Source organism: Protomyctophum parallelum (genome assembly GCF_964188405.1).
Source record: "Protomyctophum parallelum genome assembly, chromosome: 18".
Classification (NCBI taxonomy): Eukaryota; Metazoa; Chordata; class Actinopteri; order Myctophiformes; family Myctophidae; genus Protomyctophum; species Protomyctophum parallelum.
This window is the reverse complement of record NC_139716.1, coordinates 45,954,294-45,980,260: the sequence shown is the minus strand read 5'-3', so window position 1 is coordinate 45,980,260 and position 25,967 is coordinate 45,954,294. Positions and strand designations below refer to the sequence as shown.

Here is a 25,967-nt window from a genome sequence, read left to right as displayed (position 1 = left end):
AGCCACGGCCCAGGATGGACCTCTGAGCCACGGCCCAGGATGGACCGCTGAGCCACGGCCCAGGATGGACCTCTGAGTCGTGGCCCAGGATGAATATAAAAAATAAAACAAATAAATGATGCAGACAAAATGGCATGTTTCCGTTCCAATTAACTTTATTTGCATTGTTAAACACAGTCTGTTCTCTAGTATGGATGCTAGGTCTCATTGCAAAGTACATTTCTTTCTGTGATATTTATTGTTTAGCTGAAAACGCTCAACAGGCTGACGTCACCATTCACAGTGTGGCAGATTAATAACCATCCATCAATCAATCAATCAATCAATCGGTCTGAAATAACCATCAACCAATCAGTCTTAAATAACCATTACAAATCCATCCTTAAATAACCATTATCCATCCGTATCAATCGTTTTTAAATAACAATCAGTCTTTTTGTTTTGGTGGTTCCCTGATAAATAATGAAGAGAAAAGCTACTGACTAAAATGGTAACTGTCTTCACGTTGACACCAATGACTCCCAACCCTGTCTAAAAGTATGTATATATATCTTCAGGTTGTTCCTGTAACAACAAAGTATTTTAGCTGTAGTATATCTATTTTCAGGTTGTTTCTGCTATAAAAGGAATTGCACTGTAACTCAAGGCCTCAAGTGGTACATTAGTAAAGATGTTTTGGTACATTAGTAAAGATGTTTTGGTACATTAGTAAAGATGTTTTGCGTAGCCCTAAAGGCGGTGACACATAACTCTGTTTATAAGCAGTTTTTCAGCAGCATTTAGTAGATTTAAATAGCGCCAAAGTGACACTATCTATTGTAGTTTTGTTTATTTGTTTTTTTTTGTTATAATATTGCACGGTCTGCATTTGACAATGATACAGATAACTAGCAAAATGAGGGAAACGGTAGCTTTGAACTTGTTTTCTTCAAATCATCAGTTTCTCATTATCATTATTATTTTGTTATTCTTTATTGTGTTTTAATTGTATTGATATTATGTTGTTGTCTAGTCGTCTCTGTCATCATGATGTCATCATGATGTCATCATGTTGTCTAGTCGTCTCTGTCATCATGATGTCATCATGTTGTCTAGTCGTCTCTGTCATCATGATCCTTCTTCTCATGACGTCCAGAGTCTCTCTCCTTCTCCCGGCTGGACTCCTTGACCACCTGGAGACCAACCAACAGATGGATCGTTATTACAATTCTCTAGACTCCTTGACCACCTGGAGACCAACCAACAGGTGGATCGTTATTACAATGCTCTCGCGGCATTCGGGGAGAACATGTGAAGGTACCTACCCTAGGGGACACGGGGAGAACATGTGAGGGTACCTACCCTATAGGGGACACGGGGAGAACATGTGAGTGTACCTACTACCTACCTACCCTAGGGGACACGGGGAGAACATGTGAGGGTACCTACTACCTACCCTAGGGGTCACTAGCCTGGTTAATAAACCAGACTAATATCGCACGGACCGCGGGATATTAGTCTGGGGAGGCTCAGCTTGGATTTCATTTCCAGGGAAACATTTTCTCTTTGACGCAATTGGTCAGAGCTACTGTCAGTCAAAGGTCTCAAGCATTGAAAGTCACTGTACCAAAGCCCGCCCATATTGCATACCGTGTCCCGATTGGCCGCCCCATTTCTCTGGTGTAGGAAATGGGCATACAATTGAGCCTCTCCAGACCGTAATCCGCCGTCAGGCAATTTATTTTCCCAACGGCTGATTCGGTCTGGTTTATTAACCAGGCTAAGGGGACACTGGGAGAACATGCAAACTCCACACACTCATCCCCTGTTTCTAAAGTCCTGACGTCACTCGCTCATCCCCTGGTTCTAAAGTCCTGACCTGTTCCAAGCGCCTCGCGGAAGATTTTCTCTTTGGAGAATAACAGAAGGGTAATCATCAAATCGTCTCATATGGGAATTGTGGTCCAAAAATAAACTAATGAAAAGAAAAAAGAAACAGCTTACCTCTCCGTCGCGCATGTCCACGGTCTTGATCACCACGTTCTTCTTGCCTGGGGCGTCGTTGGTCTTCTTAGGGTTGTCCGAGCTCTGGTCATAGTCTGTGAAGGGTTAAAAAGATAAAGTCACATTTAAAGGCCTGCTGGAACTGGAACCAAATGAAGATCAATGTGTTTCACCCTTTCATCACTGCATGGCTTTATTTATTCAGGGATATATATATATATATATATATTAACCTTTATTTATTCAGGGATATATATATATATTAACCTTTATTTATTCAGGGATATATATATATATATTAACCTTTATTTATTCAGGGATATATATATATATATTAAGTTATTAACCTTTATTTATTCAGGGAAGAGCACAACAAACAAACAACAGCAAACCAAAACAACAACAGAATTTTAAATAAAGTGCAATATAGAAGAAGTGTGTGTGTGTGTGTGTGTGTGTGTGTGTGTGTGTGTGTGTGTGTGTGTGTGTGTGTGTGTGTGTGTGTGAGCGCATTGTGACTTATTTGACAAAATTGACACTGTGTTATTATGTGATATGTGTTATTGCGAGTGTGTTGTGCGTTAGTCTAACAGCAGACATGCTGTAGTTTATGCATGGCTTTAAAAACGATGATGAAAACAAAGATGAAGGCCTGGGCCGTGGCTCAGCGGTCCAGGCACCTTGGCTGGTAGTCCAGTCTGGCAGTGTGGCCGCGGGTTCGACTCCCGATCCCCACCACCCTACCCCCCCATCTCTCTCTCCCCATTTCCTGCCCGCCTACTGTCTGTCCCTCCATAAAAAAGAGAAGAAATAAAGGCAAAATAAAACATTTAAAAAAACAAATAAATACATTAATTATATTAAATATTTACCGCGGTCGTCACCATGGTCCATGTGGTTGCTCATGCCGTAGTTCTGCATCGGGACGGTAATCCTGAAGAGACAGAGTTTTTATTCAGTCTCCTACTCTACTGTGTCCTAGAATAGATCAGTTTATATTCAGTCTCCTACTCTACTGTGTCCTAGAATAGATCAGTTTATATTCAGTCTCCTATACTCTGTGTCCTAGAATAGATCAGTTTATATTCAGTCTCCTATACTCTACTGTGTCCTAGAATAGATCAGTTTTTATTCAGTCTCCTACTCTACTGTGTCCTAGAATAGATCAGTTTATATTCAGTCTCCTACTCTACTGTGTCCTAGAATAGATCAGTGCTTCTCAACCCTCTCAGACCCCCAAACATAATCCCAGTTGAACCGCGGACCACCCACCCTGATAGGACCACCCACCCTGATAAACATAGGAATAGGAGTTGAGAAATTAAATTCAGTTTGACTCAGTTTGGTTCACATCTACAAGGTTGTGATGCGTTGTGAGTGAGCTTGTAGATCGGCAATTCTCACAACTAGAACAGTGCCCGTGGAGGTGTGATCAATTATTGGCTAATGAAGGGCGAGAGTTACGTGGATTATACGTACATACACACGTACGCACAGAGACTTGACGCATTTATAGTTTGCCCCTTTCTGATATTATTTTCTTAATTTGGCCACAATGTTTCACCAGTTATTTTATAAGATCGCCCCGAGGAAGGTCTTGACAGACTGAAACGTTGCTACTTAAATACATTTTGAAGTGAAGGATTCCAGTTTTTTCCTAGTCGTAGGAAAAAACCGTACCGTACCGTACCGTACCAAACCAGCCCGTCTCACCTGCTCTCCTCTCCCTCCAGCAGCTTGCGGTAGGTGGCGATCTCGATGTCCAGCGCCATCTTGACGTTGAGGAGGTCCTGGTACTCACGGAGGTGGCGGGACATCTCGTCCTTCAGGTGGCGGATCTCCTCCTCCAGACGAGTCACGTTGTCCTGGTAGTTACCGGCCTCGTGGTTGAACTGGTCCTCCATGTCGCGCATCTGGCGCATCAGAGCCTCGTTCTGTAATAAATAACATCTGGAGCGTCAGAGCCTCGTTCTGTAATAAATAAATAACATCTGGAGCATCAGAGCCTCGTTCTGTAATAAATAAATAACATCTGGAGCATCAGAGCCTCGTTCTGTAATAAATAAATAACATCTGGAGCATCAGAGCCTCGTTCTGTGTTTCTGTGTTACTGTTCTTCAGAGCATCCACCTCACAGGTCACTAGGGGTAGGTTAATGTAACTATAGGGTAGGTTAATGTTAACTATAGGGTAGGTTAATGTGTCTTACAGTGTTCTTCAGAGTGTCCACCTCACAGGTCAGGGACTGGATCTGCCTCCTCTGGTCACTAGGGGATAGTGTCTAGGGGGTAGTGTATAGGGGGTAGTGTCTAGGGGGTAGTGTATAGGGGGTAGTGTATAGGGGTGTATAGAGTCTTACAGTGTTCTTCAGAGCGTCCACCTCACAGGTCAGGGACTGGATCTGCCTCCTCTGGTCACTAGGGGTAGTGTATAGGGGGTACTGTATAGAGGGTAGTGTATAGAGGGTAGTGTCTAGGGGGTAGTGTATAGGGGGTAGTGTCTAGGGGATAGTGTCTAGGGGGTAGTGTATAGGGGTGTATAGAGTCTTACAGTGTTCTTCAGAGCGTCCACCTCACAGGTCAGGGACTGGATCTGCCTCCTCTGGTCACTAGGGGTAGTGTATAGGGGGTACTGTATAGAGGGTAGTGTATAGAGGGTAGTGTCTAGGGGGTAGTGTATAGGGGGTAGTGTCTAGGGGATAGTGTCTAGGGGGTAGTGTATAGGGGTGTATAGAGTCTTACAGTGTTCTTCAGAGCGTCCACCTCACAGGTCAGAGACTGGATCTGCCTCCTCTGGTCGTTAGAGTCCTGCTTGGCCTGCCTCATGGCGTCGTTGTTACGCTTAGCACTGTCCGTCAGGTCAGCCATCTGCAGGAAGGATAGGACAAGAAGGTCAAAGGTCAACTTTATTCATAAAATGCCCTCAAAAAGTTAACCCTATAGTGGCCTGATATTATGGGGAACAGTACTCACAAAATGCCTGATCTACAAGATCACAAAATGCCTGATCTACAAGATCACAAAATGCCTGATCTACAAGATCACAAAATGCCTGATCCACAAGATCACAACGTGTTGCATTTGTAACACACTGTGACCTTGTAGATCTAGTGTCATCACTGAGGTTTGGGGCTACAGCCAGGGGGAAATTTAGGGAGCCTAAAAGCCAAACAGAAATGTAATTTTCATTCGTAATTATTTGAGTGACAATCATAATGTCATAATCGTGACAGCCCGAGGTGTAATAATAATAATAATTATAGTGCTTTTCTATGCATAGAGTGCTTTACTCAAAGCATTTTACAATGACCACATGTTAGGAGGTGAAGAGGAGACCACTGGAGGCAACGTGGGGTTCAGTGTCTTGCTCAAGGACACTTCAACGTGGGGTTCAGTGTCTTGCTCAAGGACACTTCGACATGTGGACAGGAGGAGTGCGTGCGTGTGTTACCTTGTCCTTGCTCTTATACCAGCATGTTCTTGGTGTGTGTGCGTGTGTGCGTGTGTGCGTGTGTGCGTGCGTGCGTGCACCTTGCTCTTGTACCACTCCTCAGACTCCTGCATGTTCTTGGAGGCGATGTTCTCATACTGAGAGCGGATGTCCCTCAGAGCCGCGGTGAGGTCAGGTCTGGCGCTCTGCTGATGGTCCATCTCTACCTTCAGCTGCTGAGTCTGGACGCTCACCTGGACATCCTGGATCTCCTGATGACCACACACGCACACGCACACGCACACGCACACACACACACACACACACACACACACCAAATGATGAGTCTGGAACTATACACCTCCCCGAAATCCGAGCAAGGAAGCTGGCATTTCCACTCACAAAAATATATTTAAAGAAATCTATAACAGGTGCTTCTAAAAAAAAAAAAGTGAATATCGTGGGAAAAGTTCATTTTCTGCCATAATATAATTAAAAAAGTGAAACTCTCATTTATTCTAGATTAATTGAGCATAAAGTGAAATATTAAAAAATATATTCTGGCATACAGCTCATGAAAATCTAAAAGTACTCTCTCAAAATATTAGAATATTTGATGGAGGTGATCAGCCTGTTGAGGTGTTATGGAAGCCCAGGTTTGTTGGTAGCAGCTTGTATTGTTGAATATAATATCTCACACCTTCCTCTCGACGATACAACCTAGGTTCTCTGTGGGGTTCAGGTCAGGCCAGTTGGCTAATGGCTGGTCAGTTAAGCACAGTAATACCATGGTCAGTACACCAGTTACTAGTAGTTTTAACACAGTAATACCATGGTCAGTAAACCAGTTACCAGTAGTTTTAACACAGTAATACCATGGTCAGTACACCAGTTACTAGTAGTTTTAACACAGGAATACCATGGTCAGTAAACCAGTTACCAGTAGTTTTAACACAGTAATACCATGGCCAGTACACCAGTTACCAGTAGTTTTAACACAGTAATACCATGGTCAGTACACCAGTTACTAGTAGTTTTAACACAGGAATACCATGGTCAGTAAACCAGTTACCAGTAGTTTTAACACAGTAATACCATGGCCAGTACACCAGTTACTAGTAGTTTTAACACAGTAATACCATGGTCAGTACACCAGTTACCAGTAGTTTTAACACAGTAATACCATGGTCAGTACACCAGTTACTAGTCGTTTTAACACAGTAATACCATGGTCAGTAAACCAGTTACTAGTAGTTTTAACACAGTAACACCATGGTCAGTACACCAGTTACCAGTAGTTTTAACACAGTAATACCATGGTCAGTACACCAGTTACCATTTCATTTCCAGGGGGGGCGGGTTGAAACATTTTCTATTTGACGCAATTGGTCAGAGCTACTGTCAGTCAAAGGTCTCAAGCATTGAAAGTCACTGTACCAAAGCCCGCCCATATTGCATACCGTGTCCCGATTGGCCGCCCCATTTCTCTGGTGTAGGAAATGGGCGTACAATTGAGCCTCTCCAGACCGTAATCCGCCGGCAGGCAATTTATTCTTGCCAGCGGCTGATTCGGTCAGATTTATTAACCAGGCTAACACAGTGTACTGTGGTGTGCAGTCCTGAGTCTGACCACATGGTGGCAGCACTAACCTCGTCGTGGAGCTTCTTGAGGAATTCGATCTCGTCCATCAGAGACTCGATCTTCCTCTCCAGCTCCAGGCGAGACAAGGTGGCGTCATCCACGTCCTGTCATGTGACGGATGAACACAAGGTGTCACTGTTAAACCTGTCCCCAAATCTATTATGATACTGAGTGTAGTTCTATTATAATAGTGTAGTTCTATTATAATAGAGTGTAGTTCTATTATAATAGAGTGTAGTTCTATTATAATAGAGTGTAGTTCTATTATAATAGTGTAGTTCTATTATAATAGAGTGTAGTTCTATTATAATACTGAGTGTAGTTCTATTATAATAGAGTGTAGTTCTATTATAATAGAGTGTAGTTCTATTATAATAGAGTGTAGTTCTATTATAATAGAGTGTAGTTCTATTATAATACTGAGTGTAGTTCTATTATAATACTGAGTGTAGTTCTATTATAATAGAGTGTAGTTCTATTATAATAGAGTGTAGTTCTATTAATCTATTATAATAGAGTGTAGTTCTATTATAATAGAGTGTAGTTCTATAATAGTGTAGTCCAGTCAGTGTTTACCTTTCTGAAGGAAGTCATGTTGTTCTCAGCCTCAGCTTTCTTCTGAGACTCCTCATCCAGCCTGTGAACACACACACACACACACACACACACACACACACACACACACACACACACACACACACACACACACACACACACACACACACACACACACACACACACACACACACAGGGTTAAAACTAACTCCAGTATGTGAACACAGAGACACAGACAGGGTTAAAATGGAAATATAAAATAATGTATCTTATTGAGGTGACCTCCACTGCCTACGTTAAAGCAGTGGTTCTCTAACTGTTTTTAGGACCCCCAAATTAATATATATTTCAGCCCATACCAGGGACCCCCCAGAAGAGAAGATTTATGTAAAATAATATAATATATAAAAACATGAATGCAAACATGTTGACCAGGGTTCATGTAGTGTTCCTATGTCATGTCCAGGATGTAGCCTGGCTGGTCCAGTCCAGAGATTAGTCATGTCCAGATGCTGTGTTATAGACCAGAGATTAGTCATGTCCAGATGCTGTGTCTAGTCCAGAGATTAGTCATGTCCAGATGCTGTGTTATAGACCAGAGATTAGTCATGTCCAGATGCTGTGTTATAGACCAGAGATTAGTCATGTCCAGATGCTGTGTTATAGACCAGAGATTAGTCATGTCCAGATGCTGTGTTATAGACCAGAGATTAGTCATGTCCAGATGCTGTGTTATAGACCAGAGATTAGTCATGTCCAGATGCTGTGTTATAGTCCAGAGATTAGTCATGTCCAGATGCTGTGTCTAGTCCAGAGATTAGTCATGTCCAGATGCTGTGTTATAGACCAGAGATTAGTCATGTCCAGATGCTGTGTTATAGACCAGAGATTAGTCATGTCCAGATGCTGTGTTATAGACCAGAGATTAGTCATGTCCAGATGCTGTGCTGTGTCTCATCTTTAATTCATTCAGTGACGGGGGGCGTTATCTTAACTAATGGGGTCTCTGGCAGTCACACACACACACACACACACACACACACACACACACACACACACACACACACACACACACACACACACACACACACACACACACACACACACACACAGGGCAGACATCCAACACCGCCCTAATGGAGTCATCGGGTCACATTGATTTGTAACCCCCCCCCCCCCCCCCCATGCTGCCGATTGGCCGCTTCACCTCCCCCCCTCCCCCCTCCTCAAAACCCCAGTGGACAAAAGTACATTTACTCAAATACTGTCAAGTAATTCTTCCACCACTGCAACACCCCCCCCCCTCCCCTCCCAGGCTCATTTATCTTGTTCATGTCACCTCTGTACAAATCACACCATTCTAACATGGATCGTACGTACGTGCGTGCGTGCGTGCGTGCGTGTGTACGTGCGTGCGTGCGTGTGCGTGTGTGTGTGTGTGTGTGTGTATGTGTGTGCGTGCGTGCCAGAGAGCGATAGAGAGGTACAGTATGTGCGAGAGGAGAGCAGAGATAAGATGTGACTTTCAACACGTTTATTAGCAGAGAGAGGACGCTGTGTCTGTCTGTCTGTCTGTCTGTTTGTCTGTCTGTCCCGCACGATGTGCCACGCCCTGCCCCACACACACACACACACACACACACACACACACACACACACACACACACACACACACACACACACACACACACACGCGCGCGCCACGGGCGCAGCAGAACAGTGTAAATCAGAGGGAATAAAAGTCACTCTGGAGACAAACTCATTACAGCCTTTCATTTATCACTCTGCACTGCACCGGGTCCCACAGGGGGGTCCCCGGACCCCCAGGGGTCCCTGAGGGAGTCCCAGGGGGTCCCCGGACCCCCAGGGGTCCTTCAGGGAGTCCCAGGGGGTCCCCGGACCCCCAGGGGTCCCTGAGGGAGTTCCAGGTGGTCCGGGGACCCCCAGGGGTCCTTCAGGGACCCCAGGGGGTCCGGGGACCCCCAGGGGTCCCTGAGGGAGTCCCCATGCTAAATGATAGTTTGGAACCAAATGTGTCTGTAAAGTATTGATTTTACAATATGCTGTACATTGGGGGTCCCAGAGATGTAACTCCACCGTTACGTTCTTAGCTTATACACGATTCATGATAACTACTTTTTATATATTATGTGATGTATGTTTTTGCTTAATGTAAGTCGCTCTGGATCAAGAGCATCTGATAAATGAATACATTGTAAGTTGTAAATGTAAATGCCATTAAATGGGGGTCCGCTACGATGTAGCATAACCAAGCATAGGGAGATATTAGACTTTGAGGCTCTGAGCCACTCTGATAGGAGGGTCTGCGTCACGTGACATCATCATCATACCCGGAAGTTATGCGGGAACGCCTACTGAGTGGCAAAAAACTACTTACTGGACTTGACAGCCCAGACATCCAGTCAGAAAAGTCAGCTATTTCATTGCATTAAAACCCATTTAGCATTTATTGAAAAAGTAGGATCTAATTCACGCCAGCATTTTTTTTAATTTGAGCTCTTATTTTGAAAAGCCACAGTTCCAGACTTCCGGTAGGGAGCTTATCCTAGGAAGTTTAACAGGTCCCGTTCAACTGTTGTTTACAATATATGGGTCCATGCCAGTGCACATCACCGGCTCTGTGCCGTCAGAGAAACGCTGTGGGACAAGGAATAGGAGATACGTACAGAAACGGATAGGATGGATTATTATGGCGACCACGATCCAGTGCTGTGCTAACAACACAGCTAGCTAACCGGCTAATGTAAGTACATAGCATTATGGCTCGATCCATCGGATACACCATAAAAGCGAAATTGACAAAGGTGTTCAGCAATGCCGTTAAGCGTTAGTATCAAAATTATAGGCTTCAATTGACAAAGGATTTCGGCAATGGCGGTATAAGTGTTAAATGTCAACATTAAATTCACTTTGCCACTCGATCTGCCATTCACGTTATGCATGTGCATACCCTCTAGTCTGACCTCTGTCTCAGCGTCTCTGTCTCAGCGTCTCTGTCTCAGTGTCTCTGTCTCAGGGTATTGTCTCCTATAGTCTGACCTCTGTCTCAGTGTCTCTGTCTCAGTATATTGTCTCCTATAGTCTGACCTCTGTCTCAGTGTATTGTCCCTCTATAGTCTTACCTCTGTCTCAGTATATTGTCCCTCTCCTATAGTCTTACCTCTGTCTCAGTATATTGTCCCTCTCCTAGTCTGACCTCTGTCTCAGGGTATTGTCTCTCTCCTATAGTCTGACCTCTGTCTCAGTGTATTGTCTCTCTCCTATAGTCTGACCTCTGTCTCAGTGTCTCTGTCTCAGGGTATTGTCCCTCTCCTAGTCTGACCTCTGTCTCAGGGTATTGTCTCTCTCCTATAGTCTTACCTCTGTCTCAGTGTATTGTCTCTCTCCTATAGTCTTACCTCTGTCTCAGTGTCTCTGTCTCAGGGTATTGTCCCTCTCCTAGTCTGACCTCTGTCTCAGGGTATTGTCTCTCTCCTATAGTCTGACCTCTGTCTCAGTGTCTCTGTCTCAGGGTATTGTCCCTCTCCTAGTCTGACCTCTGTCTCAGGGTATTGTCTCTCTCCTATAGTCTTACCTCTGTCTCAGTGTATTGTCTCTCTCCTATAGTCTTACCTCTGTCTCAGGGTATTGTCCCTCTATAGTCTGACCTCTGTCTCAGTGTATTGTCTCCTATAGTCTTACCTCTGTCTCAGTGTATTGTCTCCTATAGTCTTACCTCTGTCTCAGGGTATTGTCCCTCTATAGTCTTACCTCTGTCTCAGTGTATTGTCCCTCTATAGTCTTACCTCTGTCTCAGGGTATTGTCCCTCTATAGTCTTACCTCTGTCTCAGGGTATTGTCCCTCTCCTAGTCTGACCTCTGTCTCAGGGTATTGTCCCTCTATAGTCTTACCTCTGTCTCAGGGTATTGTCCCTCTATAGTCTTACCTCTGTCTCAGGGTATTGTCCCTCTATAGTCTTACCTCTGTCTCAGTGTATTGTCTCCTATAGTCTGACCTCTGTCTCAGGGTATTGTCCCTCTCCTAGTCTGACCTCTGTCTCAGGGTATTGTCCCTCTATAGTCTTACCTCTGTCTCAGTGTATTGTCTCCTATAGTCTGACCTCTGTCTCAGGGTATTGTCTCCTATAGTCTTACCTCTGTCTCAGGGTATTGTCCCTCTATAGTCTTACCTCTGCCTCAGCGTATTGACGTCGTCCACCAGGTTGTCCCTCTCCAGCTGGTACTGGTCCCTCTCCTTGCCCACAGCCTCCACCTGGGCGCGGAGCTCCCTGAGCTCGTCCTGGAACAGCTCGGTGGCGCGGTTGGGCTGGCCCTGCTGCTGCTGGCCCTTGAACTGGTTGAGCTCGCTCTGCAGGCCGCTGTTCTGCTGCTCCAGGTAGCGCACCTTGTCGATGAAGGAGGCGAAGCGGTCGTTGAGCTCCTGCAGCTCCTGCTTCTCGTTGCTGCGCGTGGCGCGGAACTCCTGGTTGACCGCCTCGGCCAGCGTGAAGTCCACCTTTGAGCCGGGCCATGGATTAAAGGGATTTAATGATCATAATATATATATAATAATGCATTATTTGAGCCGGGCCATGGAGGATTAAAGGGATTTGAAATGAAAGGTTTCATGACATTCAGTTTAATTTATTTTTCTGTGCTCTGGGGTTTTTCTCTGTGTTCTGAAGCCTTTTTGAGCTGCAACAAAAACATGCAAAATCCCGTAACAGTGACATCTGCTGGCAGATTGTTGTCATATGACATTTGTCATTTGTTACATCACAGTCCACAGGCCAATCAGAACACTTGTTTGATCCAGAAAACCCCAGACCACAGAAAATATACTGAATGTTAAAAGTTCAGGGTTTTTTGAGTGCAATTGAGCTCAGGATAGTGGCCCTCTGGAGTGAGGGTGGAACTATAGTGGCCCTCTGGAGTGAGGGTGGAACTATAGTGGCCCTCTGGAGTGAGGGTGGAACTATAGTGCCCTCTGGAGTGAGGGTGGAACTATAGTGGCCCTCTGGAGTGAGTGTGGAACTATAGTGGCCCTCTGGAGTGAGGGTGGAACTATAGTGGCCCTCTGGAGTGAGGGTGGAACTATAGTGGCCCTCTGGAGTGAGGGTGGAACTATAGTGGCCCTCTGGAGTGAGGGTGGAACTATAGTGGCCCTCTGGAGTGAGGGTGGAACTAGTGGCCCTCTGGAGTGAGTGTGGAACTATAGTGGCCCTCTGGAGTGAGGGTGGAACTATAGTGGCCCTCTGGAGTGAGGGTGGAACTATAGTGGCCCTCTGGAGTGAGGGTGGAACTATAGTGCCCTCTGGAGTGAGGGTGGAACTAGCCATTCTTTTGTATTTTGAAAAACATTTTAAAATAGTTCAACTAGCCGATCTACATGGAGACATTGTGAACTTGTAGATCGGCTGATTTGAAATATTTCAAATGTTTTTTTTAATAGTAAAACATGGCATATTAGTTCAGGCATGAGGCTTAAGGCGTAAGATAATAAGGATAATAAGTTTAGGCATAAGGCTTAAGGCGTACGATAATAAGGATAATAAGTTTAGGCATAAGGCTTAAGGCGTAAGATAATATGATAGCCCTTTGTCCAAAAGGGATCACACCAAAACAAAGTCCTTGCGGTCTTGTTTCCATTTAGGCAACAACAAAAATCAATATCATCACAGGTAAAAAACAAGAAAAGAATCTAAATATTACAGTAAAAAATAAAACATTAACATTATACATTGAGGGGAAAAAGGACTTTGCAACCCATTATTTTCACCCAGTGTGCATTATCTAATCCTGGGCGCTATACGCTTCCTCTGGGAGGGGGGGGGGGGGGGGGGGCAGCGGACTGACCTCATGCTTCCTTCTATGCATGAGGAGTCCAAGCTGCTTCTTTTCACCTGACAGGGGGGAATTTCCCCGGCCGGATGTAGCGTGTGGAAGGAACACGTTATTCCGACCAGTTCCATCAGGCGCCCCGGCTGGCCAGGGGGAGGCAGTTTAGAGACCTCACAAATTACTACATGTTTTTGTGAGGGTACTACCTACCCTAGGGGACACGGGGAGAACATGTGAGGGTACCTACCCTAGGGGACACGGGGAGAACATGTGAGGGTACCTACCCTAGGGGACACAGGGAGAACATGTGAGGGTACCTACCCTAGGGGACACGGGGAGAACATGTGAGGGTACCTACCCTAGGGGACACGGGGAGGACATGTGAGGGTACCTACCCTAGGGGACACAGGGAGAACATGTGAGGGTACCTACTCTAGGGGACACGGGAGGACATGTGAGGGTACCTACCCTAGGGGACACGGGGAGAACATGTGAGGGTACCTACTCTAGGGGACACAGGGAGAACATGTGAGGGTACCTACCCTATAGGGACACGGGTAGAACATGTGAGCTATAGGGACACAGGGAGAACATGTGAGGGTACCTACCCTAGGGGACACGGGGAGAACATGTGAGGGTACCTACCCTAGGGGACACAGTGAGAACATGCAAACTCCACACAGAAAGGCCCTATCAGAGAAGGGAACATGCCGAAAGGCCCGTTTTAAAAGATTAAAGTGATCTGCATTGTAGAAGAATAGTGAGTTTACCTTCTCGTAGGACAGCGGGCGCGGTGGCAATCATGGCTCCAGAGCGAAGGGCCGGTGTTGGTGCTGGTGGTGGTGGTAGGCGTTGGAGCGAGACGCCGACAGGGCGGGGACATGGAGCGGCCGTAGCGCGCCCCGGCCCCGCCCCAGGGCATACGGGAGGAAACCCCGCCGGCGTACGACGACGACATGCCGACACCGCCGGGACTCCCGAAGGTGCGGCGGTAGGACGTGGAGGAGGAAGAGCTGCTGCGACCGGACGGGTGGCTCATCATGGTGGGGTCGGGTGGATGTATTTAAATACCTCGCTGGTGGTTTTTAGTGGTTTCTCTGCCGCGTCGTCGAGCTCTCCGACGATCCTTATCCCGTTCCTTTTCAAGAGGGATGGAAGCTTCACGAAGTTCACGGAGCTGTGGTTGGAGAGATGGAAGCTTCACGGAGCTGTGACTGGAGAGATGGAAGCTTTATGTATGTGTGAAGCAACAGGACGTCCCACTGAGGAGAGGCCCGGTATTTATACACCCCGGCAGAACATCGCTCATCCCTCCTCCTCCTCCTCCTCCTCCGAAGCAAGCCCCCACCTCCCCTCTCCTCTCCTCCAACCACACCCTCCCATCTCTCTCCTCAGCATCCCAGCCTTAGGCCCCACCCTGCTCCCCCCTCCCTCACCCCCCCCCCTCCCTCCCTCTCTGTGCTTCCGTTCTCTGCATGCTGTCTCCATGCGCCCCTCTGCCCCCCCCCTCCCCCCCTCTCCATGTTCCACACATGCTTTTATCCATGATATAGCGCGGCGTTGGCAGCAGGCCAAGCCTCCTTCCAACAATTACTGCGTCAATAACTAAAGATCGCCTGCACAGCAGCACACGCCCTCCCCCCCCCCAACGTTCTTCCCCCCCCCCCCCAAGCCCCACCCTTAACCCACCCCCCCCCCCCCCCACCAGGCACTGATTTATGATCAGATTAATGCGGCAACACAATCTCCACTTCGCTCATTCTCCACTTATATGTCGTCCAGCTAGGCGTGAATGCCCTTGAGAATGTCTCAGCTTGGCTCGTTTCTTAACCCATTCTGACCTGAGATCAGATTCATATACGAGGTTTCCACTGGGACACACACACTGGTCTGATTATAACCCATTCTGACCTGAGATCAGATTCTAAAAAATGTCAGTCGTTCTTCGATTTTTCTAAAAATAGCAGACCTACAAGCTCATAGCGCGCCACTCGGTGGCGCGCTATGAGCTTGTAGATATGCTGTTTTTCAATAGCTAAAGCATATAACATGATACTAACACCAAAAGGGGTTCCCGTTCAGAATGGGTTAGAGTCCTTGACGTGTCACGCCACAATCTTGCAGCGGTTGCTTCTCTAAACTATTTGCTCTTAAAGCCTGATTTGCATCCCCCCCCCCCCCCCCCCCCCCCCTCTGTCTCTGTAATGTAATCCTGTATTGACGTTCCCAACAGGCAGAGGAACTTGCCATGACTCGGCAGTTATTGGATCCACCCGCCGCAGCGCGGCGTGTTGCAGCCATGATCCAGGAAACATCCGTGTTCTTCACTTTGTCTGACATTTTAGAAGCCAGCCGTGAATTCCTCCATCGGCTCGTTGGAACATCCGATCGCTGTAAGGGGACAGATGTTCACAGCACGGTTTATAGATGAGATGCTTAGATATAGACAGTGTTTATTGTCACCTCATGGAACATTTAAATACAGATACAGTGTTTATTGTCACTGCATGGAACATACAACGAAGGTTTATCCACTTTAAAACCAATTAATTCAGCACCATGGACAGAGTCACAGCTAGTCTCAATGCTACAACATGAATTCAGCACCATGGACAGAGTCACAGCTAGTCTCAATGCTACAACATGAATTCAGCACCATGGACAGAGTCACAGCTAGTCTCAATGCTACAACATGAATTCAGCACCATAGACAGAGTCACAGCTAGTCTCAATGCTACAACATTAATTCAGAACCATGGACAGAGTCACAGCTAGTCTCAATGCTACAACATGAAGTCAGCACCATGGACAGAGTCACAGCTAGTCTCAATGCTACAACATTTAATATAGAATATATCTGTTAAAGGTTTTATTAGCAGTTAGATCAGATTCTCTAATCACATAATCTAATTCTGTGTAATGGACAGCTAACCCTCCTTGCAATGCCACCACTGCCTCATGTACAACTGAATGAAGAAGGAATTACATCGCCTTCACTTTGTTTTTAAATGCATTTACTTTAGTTTTTTTTATTAAGCTTAAGCAGATGCAGGCTATGGGAGAAATACATTCAAAGGGCCTGTCAATGATCTGCAGCTACTCAGTCAGACGTACAGTATGTACAGTATGTGTAAACTGAATGTTGGATGAATGACAGTCCTTGAGCTTTGTGGGATTACAGTCACACACTGAGGAGGTGTTTGTTCAGCCTCTTCTGGAAGGCGTGAACACTGCTAGATGTAATGTCTCCAACAACCACCGGGGGAAGGCTGTTCCATGTCCTTTATATATATATATATATATATATATATATTAGTTGCCCTTTTTAATCTGAAACAGCCTTTCTACTTCATCATATCCACTTGGACATCTGAGATATCCTTACTCTGTCGTAGACACAGATCTGTAAAGAGGTTGAATGAAGGATATATCCTTTCTCTGTCGTTCCACAGATCTGTAAAGAGGTTGAATGAAGGATATATCCTTTCTCTGTCGTAGACACAGATCTGTAAAGAGGTTGAATGAAGGATATATCCTTTCTCTGTCGTAGACACAGATCTGTAAAGAGGTTGAAATGAAGGATATATCCTTTCTCTGTCGTAGACACAGATCTGTAAAGAGGTTGAATGAAGGATATATCCTTTCTCTGTCGTCTCACAGATCTGTAAAGAGGTTGAATGAAGGATATATCCTTTCTCTGTCGTCTCACAGATCTGTAAAGAGGTTGAAATGAAGGATATATCCTTTCTCTGTCGTAGACACAGATCTGTAAAGAGGTTGAAATGAAGGATATATCCTTTCTCTGTCGTAGACACAGATCTGTAAAGAGGTTGAATGAAGGATATATCCTTACTCTGTCGTCTCACAGATCTGTAAAGAGGTTGAATGAAGGATATATCCTTACTCTGTCGTCTCACAGATCTGTAAACAGGTTGAACGAAGGTCGTTCTGTTGAAACGCTCCATCTGTTAAATCTGTCATCGTTCTGTCGCTAAAGGCCTTCCCTGTTATTCACATCTCGATAGAACTTTTAACTTGACTTGTAGGAATGTATTATAAACGGATCTGTTTGTATTAGTAGGCCTTAAAATCCCATAGCTCAGGAAAACAACATGTCCTTATGGTAGAGAAAACAGTTACATTAACATATGACTGACTGAGTCAATGAGAGAACATTCTTTACAGAAGCATCAATATGTGTTGAATCACACATGAAGGACAGTATAGGAAGTACAGTATAAGTACAGTAGGTTATTACACTGCATGTGGAGCTAAAGGTTCATTTCATAAATCTGAGAATATGCGTGTACGTAAATGTGTTGTCAGGGAGCGGGAATGGCACTGCACTGACACGCACGCACGCACACACATGCACACGCACACACATGCACACGCACACGCACACACATGCACACGCACACGCACGCACGCACATACACACACTCACACACACACGCACGCACGCACACACACGCACACACACACACGCACACACACACACACACACACACACACAGACCATTGCCCGCTCACACGGGGCCTGATTGATCCTTTATCAATACAGTCACAGTGGTGTACACTAAGTACATTTACTTAAGTATTGTAATTATTGTACTCAGCTTAACTTCAGTTTTGAGGGATTTTTTACTTTACTTAAGTAATTGCAATTTCCAGTACTTTCACTTCTAACACTGTACATCTCATGAGGTAAATATTGTACTTTTATTTGTGCAACTTTTATTACTCGGTAGATTTTGATTATTACAACAAAACATACATTTAACCCATTCTGAACGGGAACCCCTTTTGGTGTTAGCATCATGTTATGCTTTAAGCTATTGAAAAATAGCAGATCTACAAGCTCATAGCGCGCCACCGAGTGGCGCGATACGAGCTTGTAGGTCTGCTATTTTTTGAAAAATCGAAGAACGACTGACATTTTTAGAATCTGATCTCAGGTCAGAATGGGTTATAATCAGACCAGTGTGTGTCCCAGTGGAAACCTCGTATGAATCTGATCTCAGTTCAGAATGGGTTATAATCAGACCAGTGTGTGTCCCAGTGGAAAACCTCGTATGAATCTGATCTCAGGTCAGAATGGGTTAACCAGCTCAGCCCTATATATATATACATATATGTGGAAAAAGACATACTACAAAGACGATGGCGATGGATTGGCCACACCCTTCACAAGCCTGCCTCTAGTGCAGGGGTGGGCAACTGGCGGCCCGGGGGCCACATGCGGCCCCCACCTTCACTTAATGTGGCCCTCAGGTTAACGTCAGAATACTGATTATAATGTTGGTTTCAGCTGTTTACAATTCCACGACATGCAAATTAGTAGCTCAATGCTTCAACACACGTATAATTAAAGGCATTTTAAATTACATAAAAATGTAAATTTTCAGGATTCCAATTAGAATATAGCAAAAATAGCTCAAAACGTGTCGCAGCGCGACGCGTTTTGAGCTTGTAGATCGGCTATTTTTGCTACTACAGTAATATATGGCCCTAGGGAGTGAGTGTGGAAATATAGTGGCCCTCTCCATTGTCAAAGATAACCAGCCCTGCTCTAGTGTCACAAGATACGCCCTCTGTTCTGGAACCCTCAAGGGAGAAGGAAAAGGGGCAGACCACGAAACACCTGCAGGCGGCGTGACCTGGACGCAGACGTGAAGAGATCTGGGGATGCCTGGAAGGCTCATGTTCGTGGCCTATGCCCAAGGTTGGGCGATAGGCGTAAGTAAGTATGTAAGTAAGTAACCCATTCTGACCTGAGATCAGATTAAAAAAATGTCTATTACATCCTGACAGTTTTCCATTCTGACCTGAGATCAGATTCTAAAAAATGTCTTCTACGTCAGTCGCTCTTCGATTTTTCAAAAAATAGCAGACCTACAAGCAGACCTATGAGCTTGTAGATCTGCTATTTTTCAATAGCTAAAGCTTGCATGATGCTAACACCAAAAGGGGTTCCCGTTGAGAATGGGGTAATTTACATATATATATATATACATTTTGACTGATCTGAAAATAGCAAATTAAGAAATATTGTTATAAATGTGAAAACTTGAGACATTCTGCACAATGCAGTACTTTCTACTTCAAGTACATTTTGATACCAACACTTTGATACACTTTGATACACTTTGATACATTTTGATACCAACACTTTTGTACTTTTTCTTTTGCTCAAGCTCATTTTGAATTCCACACTTTTAACTTATACAGTATAGGCTACAGTACAATAGTACAGTACAATACATTACTACCACAATACTATGTACAGTACAATAGTACAGTACAGTACAATAGTACAGTACAGTACAATACAGTACAGTACAATAGTACAGTACACTGCAGTATTGATACTTTTACTCCAGTAGAACATTAGAGTATCTACTCTGCACCACTGCATGGTCACTGTTACTGTCTACGGAGATGCTGAGCACACACACACACACACACACACACACACACACACACACACACACACACACACACACACACACACACACACACACACACACACACACACACACACACACACACTAAAGAGCCATCCTGTCCTGTCCAGCAACACACTGACGCAGCTCGTCCGCTCCGAGCATGCTCAGTGTGTCCTGGGCGTGGCCGACCGACCAGCCTCTGATTCCATTGTGTGGTTTTTAATCATTTTATATACCTACACGCACGCACACACGCACACACGCACACACATGTGCACAGTGAAATCCTCAGTGTTAATTTAATTCTGAGAGCACACAGAGCCAAATGCAAATGCAAGCAGTAAGGGTCCATTTGGTTCCATTTGTACACTCTCAGAGTCACAGACCTGTAAGGGTCCATTTGGTTCCATTTGTACACTCTCAGAGTCACAGACCTGTAAGGGTCCATTTGGTTCCATTTGTACACTCTCAGAGTTACAGACCCATAAGGGTCCATTTGGTTCCATTTGTACACTCTCAGAGTTACAGACCCATAAGGGTCCATTTGGTTCCATTTGTACACTCTCAGAGTTACAGACCTGTAAGGGTCCATTTGGTTCCATTTGTACACTCTCAGAGTCACAGACCGGTAAGGGTCCATTTGGTTGTGCACACTCTCAGAGTCACAGACCTGTAAGGGTCCATTTGGTTGTGTACACTCTCAGAGTCACAGACCTGTAAGGGTCCATTTGGTTATGTGTACACTCTCAGAGTTACAGACCTGTAAGGGTCCATTTGGTTATGTGTACACTCTCAGAGTTACAGACCTGTAAGGGTCCATTTGGTTATGTGTACACTCTCAGAGTTACAGACCTGTAAGGGTCCATTTGGTTATGTGTACACTCTCAGAGTCACAGACCTGTAAGGGTCCATTTGGTTCCATTTGTACACTCTCAGAGTTACAGACCCATAAGGGTCCATTTGGTTCCATTTGTACACTCTCAGAGTCACAGACCCATAAGGGTCCATTTGGTTCCATTTGTACACTCTCAGAGTTACAGACCCATAAGGGTCCATTTGGTTCCATTTGTACACTCTCAGAGTTACAGACCCATAAGGGTCCATTTGGTTCCATGTGTACACTCTCAGAGTCACAGACCCATAAGGGTCCATTTGGTTCCATTTGTACACTCTCAGAGTTACAGACCTGTAAGGGTCCATTTGGTCGTCACACTCTCAGCTACAACCAAATGGATAACTGCAGAGTTTTACTCTGTATTTCTGAGAACATTACATTTATCTACAAACACTTCCTGGTTCCCCCTTCAGAGAAACTCGAGTAACTATTCACTGTATTATTTATTAACCTAAACCTCAGTAACTATTCACTGTATTATTTATTAACCTAAACCTCAGTAACTATTCACTGTATTTTATTAACCTAAACCTCAGTAACTATTCACTGTATTATTTATTAACCTAAACCTCAGTAACTATTCACTGTATTTTATTAACCTAAACCTCAGTAACTATTCACTGTATTATATTAACGTAAACCCCAGTAACTATTCACTGTATTAGTGATTAACGTAAACCTCAGTAACTATTCACTGTATTATATTAACGTAAACCTCAGTAACTATTCACTGTATTATATTAACGTAAACCTCAGTAACTATTCACTGTATTATATTAACGTAAACCTCAGTAACTATTCACTGTATTATATTAACGTAAACCTCAGTAACTATTCACTGTATTATATTAACCTAAACCTCAGTAACTATTCACTGTATTATATTAACCTAAACCTCAGTAACTATTCACTGTATTATATTAACGTAAACCTCAGTAACTATTCACTGTATTAGTGATTAACGTAAACCTCAGTAACTATTCACTGTATTAGTGATTAACGTAAACCTCAGTAACTATTCACTGTATTATATTAACGTAAACCTCAGTAACTATTCACTGTATTATTTATTAACCTAAACCTCAGTAACTATTCACTGTATTATATTAACGTAAACCTCAGTAACTATTCACTGTATTATATTAACGTAAACCTCAGTAACTATTCACTGTATTATATTAACGTAAACCTCAGTAACTATTCACTGTATTATATTAACGTAAACCTCAGTAACTATTCACTGTATTATATTAACCTAAACCTCAGTAACTATTCACTGTATTATATTAACGTAAACCTCAGTAACTATTCACTGTATTATATTAACGTAAACCTCAGTAACTATTCACTGTATTATATTAACGTAAACCTCAGTAACTATTCACTGTATTATATTAACGTAAACCTCAGTAACTATTCACTGTATTATATTAACCTAAACCTCAGTAACTATTCACTGTATTATATTAACGTAAACCTCAGTAACTATTCACTGTATTATATTAACGTAAACCCCAGTAACTATTCACTGTATTATATTAACGTAAACCCCAGTAACTATTCACTGTATTATATTAACGTAAACCTCAGTAACTATTCACTGTATTATATTAACGTAAACCTCAGTAACTATTCACTGTATTATATTAACGTAAACCTCAGTAACTATTCACTGTATTATATTAACCTAAACCTCAGTAACTATTCACTGTATTATATTAACGTAAACCTCAGTAACTATTCACTGTATTATATTAACGTAAACCTCATAACTATTCACTGTATTATATTAACGTAAACCTCAGTAACTATTCACTGTATTATATTAACGTAAACCACCAGTTAACTATTCACTGTATTATATTAACGTAAACCTCAGTAACTATTCACTGTATTATATTAACGTAAACCTCAGTAACTATTCACTGTATTATATTAACGTAAACCTCAGTAACTATTCACTGTATTATATTAACGTAAACCTCAGTAACTATTCACTGTATTATATTAACGTAAACCTCAAGTAACTATTCACTGTATTATATTAACGTAAACCTCAGTAACTATTCACTGTATTATATTAACGTAAACCTCAGTAACTATTCACTGTATTATATTAACGTAAACCTCAGTAACTATTCACTGTATTATATTAACGTAAACCTCAGTAACTATTCACATGTATTATATTAACGTAAACCTCATAACTATTCACTGTATTATATTAACGTAAACCTCAGTAACTATTCACTGTATTATATTAACCTAAACCTCAGTAACTATTCACTGTATTATATTAACCTAAACCTCAGTAACTATTCACTGTATTATATTAACGTAAACCTCAGTAACTATTCACTGTATTATATTAACGTAAACCTCAGTAACTATTCACTGTATTATATTAACCTAAACCTCAGTAACTATTCACTGTATTATATTAACGTAAACCTCAGTAACTATTCACTGTATTATATTAACGTAAACCTCAGTAACTATTCACTGTATTATGATTAACGTAAACCTCAGTAACTATTCACTGTATTATATTAACGTAAACCTCAGTAACTATTCACTGTATTATATTAACGTAAACCTCAGTAACTATTCACTGTATTATATTAACCTAAACCTCAGTAACTATTCACTGTATTATATTAACGTAAACCTCAGTAACTATTCACTGTATTATATTAACGTAAACCTCAGTAACTATTCACTGTATTATATTAACGTAACCTCAGTAACTATTCACTGTATTATATTAACGTAAACCTCAGTAACTATTCACTGTATTATATTAACGTAAACCTCAGTAACTATTCACTGTATTATATTAACGTAAACCTCAGTAACTATTCACTGTATTATATTAACGTAAACCTCAGTAACTATTCACTGTATTATATTAACCTAAACCTCAGTAACTATTCACTGTATTATATTAACGTAAACCTCAGTAACTATTCACTGTATTATATTAACCTAAACCTCAGTAACTATTCACTGTATTATATTAACGTAAACCTCAGTAACTATTCACTGTATTATATTAACCTAAACCTCAGTAACTATTCACTGTATTATATTAACCTAAACCTCAGTAACTATTCACTGTATTATATTAACGTAAACCTCAGTAACTATTCACTGTATTATATTAACGTAAACCTCAGTAACTATTCACTGTATTATATTAACGTAAACCTCAGTAACTATTCACTGTATTATATTAACGTAAACCTCAGTAACTATTCACTGTATTATATTAACGTAAACCTCAGTAACTATTCACTGTATTATATTAACGTAAACCTCAGTAACTATTCACTGTATTATATTAACGTAAACCTCATAACTATTCACTGTATTATATTAACGTAAACCTCAGTAACTATTCACTGTATTATATTAACGTAAACCTCAGTAACTATTCACTGTATTATATTAACGTAAACCTCAGTAACTATTCACTGTATTATATTAACGTAAACCTCAGTAACTATTCACTGTATTATATTAACGTAAACCTCAGTAACTATTCACTGTATTATATTAACGTAAACCTCAGTAACTATTCACTGTATTATATTAACGTAAACCTCAGTAACTATTCACTGTATTATATTAACGTAAACCTCAGTAACTATTCACTGTATTATATTAACGTAAACCTCAGTAACTATTCACTGTATTATATTAACGTAAACCTCAGTAACTATTCACTGTATTATATTAACGTAAACCTCAGTAACTATTCACTGTATTATATTAACGTAAACCTCAGTAACTATTCACTGTATTATATTAACGTAAACCTCAGTAACTATTCACTGTATTATATTAACCTAAACCTCAGTAACTATTCACTGTATTATATTAACGTAAACCTCAGTAACTATTCACTGTATTATATTAACGTAAACCTCAGTAACTATTCACTGTATTATATTAACGTAAACCTCAGTAACTATTCACTGTATTATATTAACGTAAACCTCAGTAACTATTCACTGTATTATATTAACGTAAACTCAGTAACTATTCACTGTATTATATTAACGTAAACCTCAGTAACTATTCACTGTATTATATTAACGTAAACCTCAGTAACTATTCACTGTATTATATTAACGTAAACCTCAGTAACTATTCACTGTATTATATTAACGTAAACCTCAGTAACTATTCACTGTATTATATTAACCTAAACCTCAGTAACTATTCACTGTATTATATTAACGTAAACCTCAGTAACTATTCACTGTATTATATTAACGTAAACCTCAGTAACTATTCACTGTATTATATTAACGTAAACCTCAGTAACTATTCACTGTATTATATTAACGTAAACCTCAGTAACTATTCACTGTATTATATTAACGTAAACCTCAGTAACTATTCACTGTATTATATTAACGTAAACCTCAGTAACTATTCACTGTATTATATTAACGTAAACCTCAGTAACTATTCACTGTATTATATTAACCTAAACCTCAGTAACTATTCACTGTATTATATTAACGTAAACCTCAGTAACTATTCACTGTATTATATTAACCTAAACCTCAGTAACTATTCACTGTATTATATTAACGTAAACCTCAGTAACTATTCACTGTATTATATTAACCTAAACCTCAGTAACTATTCACTGTATTATATTAACCTAAACCTCAGTAACTATTCACTGTATTATATTAACGTAAACCTCAGTAACTATTCACTGTATTATATTAACGTAAACCTCAGTAACTATTCACTGTATTATATTAACGTAAACCTCAGTAACTATTCACTGTATTATATTAACGTAAACCTCAGTAACTATTCACTGTATTATATTAACGTAAACCTCAGTAACTATTCACTGTATTATTATTAACCTAAACCTCAGTAACTATTCACTGTATTATATTAACGTAAACCTCAGTAACTATTCACTGTATTATATTAACGTAAAACCTCAGTAACTATTCACTGTATTATATTAACGTAAACCTCAGTAACTATTCACTGTATTATATTAACGTAAACCTCAGTAACTATTCACTGTATTATATTAACGTAAACCTCAGTAACTATTCACTGTATTATATTAACGTAAACCTCAGTAACTATTCACTGTATTATATTAACGTAAACCTCAGTAACTATTCACTGTATT

At 42.0% G+C, this 25,967-nt stretch overlaps 1 protein-coding gene across 1 annotated transcript; it reads right to left on the bottom strand.

Moving 5' to 3' along the window:
• Positions 1–504: 504 nt before the first annotated feature.
• prph (peripherin) lies at positions 505–14,492 on the bottom strand (the record flags this gene model as incomplete). Its single annotated transcript, XM_083788928.1, has 12 exons — positions 505–1,031; positions 1,115–1,172; positions 1,984–2,078; positions 2,856–2,917; positions 3,697–3,917; positions 4,725–4,850; positions 5,514–5,684; positions 7,063–7,158; positions 7,631–7,691; positions 11,800–12,125; positions 14,221–14,234; positions 14,321–14,492. The coding sequence occupies 12 exons, from the start codon at positions 14,490–14,492 to the stop codon at positions 1,009–1,011; spliced, it is 1,425 nt and encodes a 474-aa protein (XP_083645054.1). The 3' UTR covers positions 505–1,008.
• Positions 14,493–25,967: the final 11,475 nt, after the last annotated feature.